We start from the raw sequence: 12,669 nt of genomic DNA on the forward strand, positions 1-12,669 counted from the left end.
ACTGTTACGGCCTGGCCCAAATCCCTTTACGGGCTGGCCCGACCCTAGAGTCACCCGACCCGAACGGTCGGGGGTGGGACGCCCCGCAACCGACCCGGACACGCGTCCCTGACAGCTCTGTTACAGCTGTGAGGAGCACGCCTCGGAGAAAGTGGGCCTGCCCTTATCGGGCCCACCTCTGACACAGTATATAAGGGGAAGGACCTACCCTTCCCCCAAGGTACGTGACATGACTCTATCCCTTTTTCGCCTGCACACCTCATTGACTTGCGCGTCGGAGTGTCTTTGCAGGTGACACCCCCCTTTTTTCACATCTGGAGAGCTCGGGACCTCGCCTACTCCAACCCGGAGACGTACGACCATACGACCTCCCCTCTTGTTGATCAGGACATTCACCCGATCGGTCCGGTACCTGACCTACCGAACAGTAACAACACCATTGTGTATAACAAATGAACCAAAAATTGTGCATTCTATAAACTCAGAAACTCTTGCATTCTATTTAAATTTATAAACAAAACTGTTCTTAGCAAAGAATGATGAAATTATTCATTAATACTTTATTCAATTGTATTAGATTCTATTCCATTCCATTCAATTTAAAATTGTTGAAGATGACGATAACGAAAGAGAAAAATAACAAAAAAGGAAAAGAAGAAGGAGGAGGAGGGGGGGAGGAGGAGGAGGAGGAAAGAAGAACCTACATGTACGAATTTGGAAAAATAAAAGGAAGAAAAAGCGGCAACAGAAGCACAAAAAAAACATGCACGCATCCAACTAAATAATTTAGTTGGACTTGGTTGGTAATATAACTTAGATGCAAAGCATTATTATTATTATCGTCATTAGAATTCATTGTTTTTAGTCATTACTTAACTATTAATTCAATTTTTTTAGTCTAGTAATTTAACAACATATTTTATTTGATGAATATTAGAGGATCATCAGAATTTATTATTTTTTGCCATCAGTTAACCAATAATACGAATTCTGATGCTAACAAGAGGTTTTGCCAGTAACTCGCGAATACTTTTGTCCTTATTTAATATTTTTTTTTTGTTGTTTACGATATTTTTTATTTTGTAGAATGAAGACTAATTTATTACGTATCTAAGCTCTATTTAAAGATTTAGCACAAAATAATAAGTTATTGCATATATAAGATGGAATTTAAACTTCAAACACTTTTTTAAGAAGACAAGTGAGCTGAATAATCAACCAATTCAGGTTAATTCTCTATTTAATATTTATAATACAAAAACTGATGTAGAGTTATATTTTATGACAAATAGATCATAAATAGATATTAAATAGAATTTTTTAGTCGAAATACTCTAATTATAAATTCTAAATTCTAAATTCTAAATATATCGGCCAATGGCATTCAATTGCTCTGCCAAAGATTTTGTTACAGGGGACTCTGTTTATAGTGATGAAATTTATGATACATTTATATTCCATGTCCAAGTCTCGGACAAGAGGTATTTGATGATCATTGCCCTGTTGAGTTGAGTCTTAAAACTCCATTGGAAATCTCTGAACCTCAAGGTTTAAAGGCATATAATCTACTGAAGAAACATATGTCAAAATGGAAACAGCATTTTGATTTGTATTCAATCTAGATTTGAAAGAGGTAGTTAACAGGTGATCCTTAATTCTTTTGTCCTTGTCCCCACAGATAAACGCAGATGAGTTTTTATCCTCTGAAAGAGATTGTGTTGTATTTGCAGTCTCTTCAAATGCGTTGTATTTGGGTGTTGAAGCAAGTTTGAGGTCAGCTTTCATAATTTTCTTGGTAGAATCAGAAGTCTCCTTTTAATACTTTGTCTAACACATCTAGTGATTCTTAACCTGCCATAGCATGGTTTTAACTTGGCTGTGGAAGATCTTTTATCTCCTCATACAGTCATACTAGAATGCAATAACATATTTGACTCTTGTAAAGTACATTTTCAAAATTTTGTTGCAGTTTTATGCAGGGGGTCTAGGGAAAAGTTGGATTGGGGCTAACTCGGTTAAACTAATTTGGTTCATGGTTGACAATTTTGTCAACTAAAATGACTCATCCATATAATTAGATTTACAGGGTCTAGATAGAGCTTTATTTAAACCGAGGAAACAAATACAAATTTGCAAGGCGACGGTTTTGAACTATATACATTATATATAGAAAAATAAAATGCTATGCATATATCTGCACAATCTCTTTTATCTTAGTATGTAAAAGTTAAGACTATTGATTAGGTTCGCTAATGGCTTGAGCAAGATTTTCTGATTCTCTCATTAAAATGTACTAGTTAGTAGCGGTCTAAAAGTTAAGTGCATCTCATGTTGCATCATCTATGGAGCCAATACTTGTATTACCCCTGCCATCAATTTTTCATGATATACAAAGTGTCTAAACATAACTTAGTGCATCATACATTAAAAGTTTAAAACCATTTGATGATATATATTTAATAGAAATTAATAAATATAAAATTATACTAAAACTACTGGTAAATTTTATCTTTCTTTAGCTTATTCTTACGTGCATCTTCAACTCGTAAGTGCCAATAGTCCTTGATCATCTAAAAACATCTTCACCCTATTAATGATTGGTATCATCATACTCTTTGAATTTTCGTTTTGTATGTGACTTCAAATTTTTCTGAAAATAAGATATGAACATTAGACAATTAGCAAATGAACAAAAAATAAGCACAAAAAATACCTTTGAGAAATTTTGTTTTTAAAAAATATGGACAGAACTAAATTGTGTTTTTAAAATAACATTTGTAGATATTTAGACAATGAGCACTTACTTTTGAGAAATTCTTGTTTACTCCTTGAAGTAAATCATTTTCTTCTCCATCATGAACAATGATATTTCCATCTGCTACCATATCATCACCACAAACAATACCTTCAGCTTGTTGCTCTGCATATATGAGATAAACTGCTGTCTTCTTCACAGTGAATCCTAATCCGGAAGAAACAACAATCTGCACTTTGTCACCAGCTTCAAGGTTCGCTATTACTTTCTGCCATTCATCATCTCTAAGTGAAGCCAGTGTATCTCCATCGTAGAGAAAAGGGGTGGTCTTTGTATGATTTATGATACACAAATTTTTAATGATAGGGCCTTCTAAAGGTACAATGTTTGAGGAAGAAGAATAGATGATACACAACATCACTGACTTTAACTTATGCCCATTCACCTGAGGGATGTCAAAAATTACAAAAGAACCTTCACAACTGAATGTTAACCAATCAGGATTCTTGTTGCCAGGAAGCAAGCAATCTCCAGGTACTCTTGCATTAAACTTCTGTATAATGAAAAACATACTTCAGTATTGGAATTTTAAGTATTAGGTATAAATAGTTAATTTCATGACTTAGTTTGAATTAGGTGCCAATGAGTAATAGCTCAAACGGCATAGACTCCCCATACTCAATTAAGAGGTTGCGGGTTTGAGTCTCCTATCTTTCCAAATTTTGCTAATGAGTAATAGCTCAAATGGCATATACTCCCCATACTCAATTAAGAGGTTGCGGGTTTAAGTCTCCTATCTTTCCAAATTTTTTGCCAATGAGTAATAGCTCAAATGGCATAGTCTCCCCATACTCAAATAAGAGGTTGCGGGTTCGAGTCTCATATCTTTGGTAAAAAAAAAAAAAAAAAGAATTAGGTGAATTACATACATTTGTAACGATTAAGATGCAAAGACAATACCCTAAATATTTTGACTATGACAAAATGGACTGCAAAGAACAAAAGTTGTTCAATAAAAATTTAGACCTGCTTAGATTATTTTGTCAAACACCCATAATATTTTGGAGAACCACAAGGGATTTAATTCTTTAGAAATCCATTTTATCAGGGTCAAAATCTTTCGGGTACATATTTTGGCAGTACACGAAAGAGAGATTTTTCTATTATTATGAGATAAAATAAAGATACAACAAGATATCATTTTTATTTTGTTAAAAAAAATGAATGAGATAAAATAATTTAATTCTGAGTTTTAGGATGGACCATATCATATATTAGCATTTTCTAAAATTTTGAAATACCTTCTAAAACATTTTAAAAAAGATAGAGATGTTAAACTATTTTGATGATAGAACAAAAGGTAAATTGGTAGAAAAAGATAGAAACAAACCTGCAAAATATTTTCCCTAAGTAACTCTGTGACTGAACAACTCATTCCCATTTGAATTAAAATTGAATTCAAGGAATTTTCTGATTCAATAATGTCATCTTCACTGCAGTAACCAATTAATGATGAGCTACTCCCTTTTGAGATATTTGAAGCACTTGATGTTACTTTCATTTCATTGCAGTTTGTGACATCAAAAGTATTAGAAACTACATCTCCTATAATTTGAAGTTGTGAGCCACATTCCAGCCTAACATTCTGGACCTGTGGAAGCTCTCTGATGATGGATGATAGGCCTTGAGAGTTGCTATTTGGTACTATTAAGGAAACAAGATTTGACAAGTCCAAAAATGTTTGCACTTGGGGTGAGAAGTTATTTGTTGGAGAGGTCCATGACCAAATGATTGAAGGAAACACATTGCGCGATAATCCTTTAAAGTCACACAGAGAAACATACACAATGCTTTTTAATCTTAGAAGTGCATGAGGCACTTGTGTTATGGCAGTTTTATCTGCCATCAAAGTTGTCAATGATTCCATTTGTTCTATGTCTTCCTCTAATTTATCAATCAATGAACATCCTGAAAGAATGAGAGTTTTGAGAGATTTCAACTTGTAGATACTTCTTGGAAGTACACGAAGCCCCGAACACCCTTTCAAATTGATTAGAAGAACTTGCTTGAGATGTTCAATGGTATGAGAAACCAAAGTCAACTTTGGGCAATATTTGAGTATTAACTTTTCAAGATTGGGCATATTTGAAAAGTCAGGAGTTTGTGTCAAGTGTTGAGAATGACTAAGATTGAGAATTTTTAGATTCTTCATCATCTGCAAGAATTTTAAGGAGATGAATTCATGAACTAAAAAAAACACTAGATTTGAATATATGAAAATTCACTTGAATTGTTTTTAGAAATTTGTTAATAGGTATATACTTTTTTATATAAGAATTTCATTAATATGAGAAAACAGCAATACAGAAAAGGTGGGGGAATAGGGTTCTCATATAAAAAAACAAAACACAAAACAAACACCTATAAGAATACAAAGCTCTCCAATCTTTCAACATGTCTAAAAAGATCATGAGCTTTGTTCATGAAGTTTTCTTTGTTAGAGGTTTGCTATGTCCAACCACAAAAGTAAATAAAAGTCAGAATTTATACCTGACCCTTCTTCCATACAAGGTCGAGTTTGCTATATTTGAAGTCAATAGCAACTAAATTTCCTTGATCAAAGTTTGCAGTTGTATATTCTGAAGGACATTCATGCCAGCACAACCATCGAAGATCCGTTGAAAGGTATTTAAAGTCTCCAACAAGTTGCACATTTGTAAACTGAAGCAATCTCAGTCTCTTCATCTCCTTAAATGCTTCTGCCTTTAACTGAGTTGGATTCAATGACTTTGGCAGGTTCAAAGCAAGTCCCTCAATAGCTTTTGTTCCCTATAAATGATAGGAACCAAAAAGTAAAATTAGATTAAGGGTAGCTAAAATAGCACTAAAAAATTGGAAAAAAAGTCAAATAACTAAAACTCCAATCAGGTGGAATGATAAAAATTCAAGAGAACAGAATATAATTGAAGTTCCACACCCTTGTTTGAAAATATAATTAAAAATGATGAAACAAAAGTTTTCACAATATATCATTGTTGTTATATGAATTTGAAAATATACTTGAAATTCTTACCATGTCTTTTGATAATACATTAAGCACTTCATCTGGATTCCACAACCTACTACGTTCGTCAGGTTTCATTGGCAAACTCTCGCGAATAATTTCTCTTCCCATGTCTCGCAGCAAACCATGCATGCCAAGTTTTCCCTTAGTGTCCACAGTAATAAGGCATCGTTCCATAAGAATATTTATTCCAATGTCAGCTGAATGCCCGCAGCCATTTAATATATCAGTTACATCATTTTTGTCCATTCCAATAAAGAAAAATGCTACATCAAGAAATATTTCTCTATCCCTATCATCACTTAGACCATCAAAACTTATTTTAAGCTTCTTCTGTACATCATTGTTTGGAATAGTTTTGAGTTTATTCAAAACACTCCTCCATTCACATACTTTCCTATTAAACAGATGTGACCCAATTACCTCAAGAGCCAGTGGCAATCTCTCACAATATGAAACAACTTCATTAGCAAGTGAAGCAAACTCTTCTTTTGGACATGGTTCTTTGAATGCATGCCAGCTAAAAAGTTCCATGGATTCTTTGTCATTTAACTCTTTCATACTATATAACTTATCAACTCTAAGACAACGAAGAAGATGTTCATCTCTTGTTGTGATGATTATTGTGCTCCCAGGACAGAACCATTTATGACTTGCAGCTAAAGAATTTAGCTGCTCCAATTTGTCCACATCATCAAGTACAAGAAGTATCCTTTTCTGGCCAAGTCTTCTCTCTAATATTGATTTTCCAGATTCAGTGTTTTCAATCTTTATTTTCGTTGTGTTGTAGATAGCAGAAAGAAGTTGTTGTTGTAAATGAAGAATTCCATTATCTTGATCCCAAACTTCTCTTATATTTAGGAGGAAACACCGACCTTCAAACTCACGGAAAATTTTATTATAAACCGCTTTGGCAATGGTTGTTTTACCACACCCTCCCATGCCCCATATACCAAGTAGTAGAGGATTTTCTTGGTGCTGGTCTTTTAATAGTTGAATCACCTCTTCAACACGAGATTCAACTCCTACAGGATGATTAGCAACGAACAATTCCTTCATTTCCAGCATATGAGTAACTTGTTCAACAATGTTCTTAATATCCTCACTTTCATTCCTGCACCGTAGGCACTAGAGATTATACACACAGTAAGAGAAGATTTACAACTTTCTCAAGGTGTTTTAGTTTCATTGTAAGTATAGTGTTGCTTAAAGAAAATAAACACACGCAAGTTAGACAAAATTAAGTTGAATTATATCAGTAAGAATTTCATATGCTTTTATATCGGAAGAAATTTTAAAGAAAAAGAATCTTAGTATGCAATTCCTAAATTTAGAATTTGTCCAAACTTTATATATTTAAACACCTGTAGATAGAATAGAGAGATTCCTGCAAAATATGAAGGATATTAATTAATTTACTTGGATTTTCGGATGACAAACCCTGCAATGCACCCAACTTCACGGAGTGCTTTCCTCCAACTCTGCTCCTTGCCTTTTATTTTATCCGGGCATCTTTTCATAAGATTATCAAAAGCTTGTCCAAACTTACCAGTCTGATTTCGCACTTCCGAGGGATCTATATGGTAGAATACTGGCAGCACCTTTTGAGTTTTGTTTTTACAACATATCATGATGTCTTCCAACTCTTGCAAACACCATCTTGAAAATGCATAATTTGGTGACAGAATAATGATAGAAGTTTTAGACTCTCCAATTGCTTTCAGAAGCGAGATTGAGAGTTTTTCCCCTCTTGCTAGCCCGTTTTCATCCTTGAAAACATAGATACCAGCATTTTCAAGAGATGCATAAAGATGTGAGATGAACTTTGAGCGAGTTTCTTTGCCTCGAAAGCTCAAGAATACATCATATGGCCTTTGCTGCATAAGTTTTTAAATGTGAAAATAAAACACACTGAACTAACTTTCGGACAAGTATTAAATCTATGCAGCATACACTATAAACTGAATTAAAAGTAGGATACATTCACCTTAATTAAAAGTTTTTTAACTATTTATTATATTAAAAAAATTATTTTTATTATTAATGAATTTATTGAGTTGCAATTTTTTTTCTTTCTTTGTTATGTTCCAAAACGAGATTCAAAAACAAATGGCAACTATAAATCAATTTATGTGCTTATAAACCATAACATCCTACAAACCTGAGGCTCAATCGATGATTGCTTCATATACATTTCTCTTCCGATGTCTTGTAGCAAACGATTCATGCAAAGCTTGTCCTCATCAAACCACACAAGACTATGCTCTTCAAGTCCTTTAATTGCTCTTGGTGCAGCATTATGTCCAGCTTCTTGTAATATCTGACTTATATCATTTCGATTCATTCCAATAAAGAGATGTCTCAAATAAGCTAGTTCAAGGAATATTTTCTTTTCTTCAGATCCAACAGAATCTATGTTTTCTTTTAAAACCTGCCATACATCTTGAAAGGGTAATCTTTTGAAGCTGTCCAATACATTCTCCCACTCTTGTATACTTTTTTCAGATACAGCAGAGCCAACACACACAAGAGCCAGTGGCAGTCCATCAGAATATTCAATTGCATAATTAATAAGACCAGAAAAACTTCTTTCAGGAGTGGCTTTGTTGAATGCGCTCCAACTAAAAAGCTCAACACATTCGTTGTAGTCCATTTCTTTCACTCTATATATATGATTAACTCCAATCTCATGAAGTCGATCGTGTTTAGTCCTTGTCGTGATGATTATTATACTCCCTGGACCAAAGCATTCAGGAATTACTGGCAAAACCTCCAGCTCTCTTTCACTTCTCATATTATCAAGTATAAGAAGTACCTTTAAGCAACGAAGTCCTTCCCACCATATATTTCTTGTTGAGTCGAAGTTTTGCGCTTTTGTTTTAACTTGGTCTTTCAAAAACAAAAGAAGCCTCTCTTCTTTAAATTTGGAAGCCAACCATATTGGATAATCCCCCTTCCCATCCTGGATGTCTGGGACAAATCTCCTCACCTCGAAATTGTGCCTAATTTGGTTGTAGAGGGCTTTGGCAATTGTAGTTTTACCTATTCCCGCCATTCCCCATATTGCTATTATGAGGACACCATCTGCTTTCTGATTGTTTAAGAGTTGAATCAAATCTTGCACACGAGAGTCAACTCCCACCGGATGCTTTGCAATGAATAATTTCGTTGAATCTATCAAGGATGTAACATGTCCAACTATATGACTCATAACTTCTCTGTTATTCCTGAAAAAAATATAAATATAAAGCATAATCATTAACCAATAATACAAATGATTAGGGATATTAGTTAAGTTAGTTTGTTAGAAATATTGATAGCTGTCACTATGCTGTTAGGTAGTTATGCAAATCACCTATTATTTCCAAATCAAAAAAAAAAAAAATACAAAAAAAAAATAAAAAACACCGATAATTAAAAATTAATAATGTCTAATCAAATTTGTCACAAAAAAAAAAATCAAATTTGTAACCACACATTGAATCAATATTCCTATATTTATTATATTTTACCATTATAAACAATACAATAAATTTATAACCCCCAATAATTAATTTTTATAAATAACTTCTTTTTTTTTTACCAAAGATAAGAGACTTGAACCCGCAACCTCTTAATTGAGTATGGGGAGATTATGCCATTTGAGCTATTACTCATTGGCTTCTATAAATAACTTATTAAATGTAATAAACATCCATATTACATTACAAATGTCATAATAATATAATTAATCATAATAAATTTTATGTTATAGATATTCAAATTCCATAATATTTGACCTACTTATATAAGTCTCTTATCACTATTTCTTCAAATAACATCAAATTTAGCACAAGAAATTTATTTCTGAACTATACAACATCTCAAACTTACTCAATGGAGCATCATTCTTTGGACAATATTACCAAACAAACAGACAATTAGTTTATCAAAGTTTGCGTAGTTCGTCTATGAAAAACATTAACAACCACAGATGAAAAGTAACCTCTTTGCTTAGAAATGATTATATTAGATGAAAAGAAGACAACTACATTTGTGGCACATATAATCAAACTCCACAATATCCAACAATAAGGTAATTCTATATACTTTTCATAATCCTATCTATCAAATTATTAGTTACTAACCCAATACTTATTTCATATCAAAGTGCTACAATAATTTTTGTACTATTTGATGGCGAAGAAAAAAAAAATTGTAAAGCACAACTGCTTCAAAAGTAATGACACTCTAGAAAAGTAATGACATGGAAGCACCGCCTCAATTGAAAAATTTGTGCAACCTTACATTTATATTTGAATTCAAAATAAATGATTTTAATTCCAAAAAAGGTTGTCAACAATACACTGTTACCAAAACATTTGTTCCAACCAAAAACACTGAACCTCAACACCTATTACAACAAATAAAACAGGTGATACTTCAAAAAAAATCCCTTATTCAAGACATCATTTTTATTTTTAATTTATATTATTAGTTGATTATAGGAACCAACTTCGCCAATACTAATATCATCAGACGAATATCACATTCTCATCAAGAGATTAAGGAGAAAGAAAATCATACAAATTCAAAACACGGAAGGAGAACATACATGCAAAGATAGAACAAACAACATAATAGAAAGTGCATACAACTTAACAATTCATAAAGAACATGTCTTTTCAAGAACCTACAATAGAAAGAAGAAAACAACAACTCTAACAACAACCAATAAAAAAAAGAACAAGTGCCACATAAGAAGACTAAATCCATCAACTAAAACAAATGCAAAAATTAAACCACCAAATAAAAATATCACTTTGTATAACTCCACCATCCAAATCTTTTGTACTACAAATTATTTTAAATAAAACACCTTTCAAATTTAACTTTAGTTTACATATATTTAATTTAATTCTACAAAATATAATAATTTTTAATATTTATTATATACTACCATTAATTTACCGTCCCGTCCCGCGTATCACGCGGGTCTCATTCTAGTTATAACATAAAGTATGTTGTTGGATTACTAAATTAAAGAAACTAGAATAAAGAAATTGATTTTATGACTAAGTGATAGTCAAAAATAATAAATTTTGGAGAAAAGAATAAATAGGTCTTTGACTTTTTGATCCACCGATATTTAAGTCTTTGAAGATTTAAAAATACATTTAAGTTTCTAACCTTTTTCAAAATCTAGACATATTGATCCCTCATATTCATTTGGGTCTGTCAAACTTAAAGAAAAAATCAAATGTGACTTACGTTGTATGACCTGGTTGATACAGAGATGCACACGTGAGAGAGAGTTTAAAATGGAACAAATTAAACCCAGAGATTAATGTGTACAGATTTTGAAAAGATCAAGAAATTAAATGTATTTTTAAATTTCCGAACTTAAATATCCACACACCAAAAAGGCAAGAAGTTAGAAATCGATTTATCATTTTCTCTAAATTTTAATTTTTTTATACGATTAGAATTTAGATTTTAGAATTTAGTTTAGAATTAGCCAAATGTTGACAAAAAAAAATAATAAATTTTGTTAGTCGCTCGTTTTACTCGTTCTCGCTATCTTTGTTTTCTCTGCCAACTCTCTTCAAACCCTCTCACTCTCTAGTACCTTCACAAACATTGTTCAATATGCACATTTATCAGAGGAACATGATAAGAATTGAATGACAAAATCACGTTCACTCTAGTCTCCAACAAGCCAAAGATACTCAAAAGGTCATGGCTGATCAAGAATAAAGATCAAAGCATTAAAAAACATGGGAGATTTTAATTACCAGATATCTGGAAGAAACCTGGGTAAAATGGAAGCAGCTTGTCGAAGGGCGGTCCCATAACTCAACATCCTGTTTTCATCCCTTGAGATTCCTTGCAGAGTTCGCGACAAAATCTCCCCAAAATGACCGCTCAGATTGCATACTTCGGAGGGATCCAAGCAATAGAACACGGGCACAACCTTCTGAACTTTCCTCCGATGACACTCCATTATTTTCACGAGTTCTTGCAAGTACAAGGTTGATTCAGCATAAGCTATTGTGAAAACTATGATAGAAACTCTGCATCGTTCGATTGCGTCAGATATATTAGTCTTGGGCTCGGTGCGGTCTGCTAAAACATGCAGTCCAACACTTTTGAGTGCATCATAGAGACCTGAAATAAAAGGATGAAGGAGCTGCAGTCCGAAACTAATGTAAGCATCATATATGAATTGGGGTTCCTGGTTTTGGGAAGACATAGCAGCGACTGGTTAAAAGTGATGCTCTCACTCAAACATATACAAGCTGAGGCTTAGGAGGCTTATGGAGGAGGCTGGAAGATCTTTTGTCAGTTCGTAGGAAGTTAGAGAAGAAGTCAACAGGGACTTGATACCTTCTTTGTGAAGCAAATCAAGTCAATGATAGTAGTCACTCCTCGGGGGTGGGTTGGTATTCATTGTTTAATTTTATTTTTTTATTATTTTTTTATATTTATTTTTATTTCTATTTATAAAATTAATAATTTAATAGTGAAAAATCACACTCTATTTTTTCAAGGGGTTAAAAAAAATATATGAAACACGGACACTTCGCTGAGTTATCGTGTCTGCGTGTCGGATACGCCGGGACACATTTTGGACACGACATTCACCGACACTTGTCCGACACGCGTGTCTGTTGTGTCCAATCGTGTCTTAATAAAAAATAAAAAATTCTTCTCCGGACACCTGGACACACCTAAATACCATCACGTGTCCGCGTGTCCAGTCTTATTTTTAACATATATTCTTAAAATAAATTTAGATATAGTATATATTATTATTTATTAAAACAAAAAATATTTTAAATAATTGATATAATTAAAATAAGACAATTAA

At 33.0% G+C, this 12,669-nt stretch overlaps 1 protein-coding gene across 1 annotated transcript; it reads right to left on the reverse strand.

The window, feature by feature from the left end:
- Nucleotides 1-2,462: 2,462 nt before the first annotated feature.
- On the reverse strand, nt 2,463-12,218 carry LOC110268969 (disease resistance protein RPP2A). Its single transcript, XM_088503699.1, has 8 exons — nt 11,594-12,218; nt 7,981-9,046; nt 7,239-7,696; nt 5,829-6,933; nt 5,306-5,584; nt 4,146-4,970; nt 2,805-3,308; nt 2,463-2,650 (listed from the first exon to the last, which is right to left on the reverse strand). The coding sequence occupies exons 1-8, from the start codon at nt 12,049-12,051 to the stop codon at nt 2,591-2,593; spliced, it is 4,755 nt and encodes a 1,584-aa protein (XP_088359825.1). The 5' UTR covers nt 12,052-12,218; the 3' UTR covers nt 2,463-2,590.
- Nucleotides 12,219-12,669: the final 451 nt, after the last annotated feature.

This window comes from Arachis ipaensis, chromosome B2 (genome assembly GCF_059453495.1).
Source record: "Arachis ipaensis isolate K30076 ecotype BB chromosome B2, ASM5945349v1, whole genome shotgun sequence".
Taxonomy (NCBI): Eukaryota; Viridiplantae; Streptophyta; class Magnoliopsida; order Fabales; family Fabaceae; genus Arachis; species Arachis ipaensis.